Source organism: Phytophthora parasitica (genome assembly GCF_000247585.1).
Source record: "Phytophthora parasitica INRA-310 unplaced genomic scaffold supercont2.240, whole genome shotgun sequence".
Classification (NCBI taxonomy): Eukaryota; Oomycota; class Peronosporomycetes; order Peronosporales; family Peronosporaceae; genus Phytophthora; species Phytophthora nicotianae.
In genome coordinates this window covers 13,023-13,706 of record NW_008649226.1, presented here as the reverse complement: position 1 = coordinate 13,706, position 684 = coordinate 13,023, and the positions used below count along the sequence as shown (strand labels likewise).

The 684-nt window shown below is 42.8% G+C and overlaps 1 protein-coding gene across 1 annotated transcript; it reads left to right on the top strand.

The window, feature by feature from the left end:
• Positions 1-76: 76 nt before the first annotated feature.
• On the top strand, positions 77-443 carry PPTG_24806 (hypothetical protein; the record flags this gene model as incomplete). Its single annotated transcript, XM_008918603.1, has 2 exons — positions 77-212; positions 397-443. Coding segments are annotated over 2 exons (183 nt in total), but the record flags the coding sequence as incomplete, so codon positions are not given.
• Between the last annotated feature and the right edge of the window lie 241 nt (positions 444-684).

Genomic DNA, 684 nt, shown 5'->3' with positions numbered 1-684 from the left:
ACGAGCCAATCGGTAAGTAACTAAGGTCTATTCTGATTCGAAGCGGGATGCTTTTCTAATTTGCTACGTGTGCTAGCGCAACAACGGGAGCCATTGCCCGGCAGCTTGCAAGTCCAGCTCCACCTTAAGGTTGGGTAGTCATAAACGAATTGTAGAACAACGCTTGAACTTCCCATTACCTTTGATTTCTCACACAACGACGAATTCGGCAAGTAAGTGTCGATTTCAGCGGGAATTCTCTCTCTCTCTCTCTCGTTTAGTAATAATGGAAATGTAGACTGGATAGAGACTTGAAGCTCTTCAATATAGAAGCATTAGTTTGCCTCGACGACACCTTCGGCGACCTTAATGATCTCTGTCGGCTATCGTATCTTCTTTTTTAACTCGCATGTTCAGCATCACATTACCTTTACGACGAAACAGTTAACCCCAACGAGAAATAGACCGCGTTGAGACCCCCCATATCGGAAGCAACAACACTTACGTCAATATCGTAGATATAGGTCAGCAAAATCGATCTCCAACGCATATCGATAGGAATTGTCATCTTCTGGAATGTGGTTGCACGGGCTTAAGAAAGAGTTAGAGCGCACGACTTTGGTTTGTTGCTTTTACTACAGCTATCCCAACGAGAAAAAAAAACTCATAAGACGACATTAACTATTCCAAAATAGGGTAATTAAA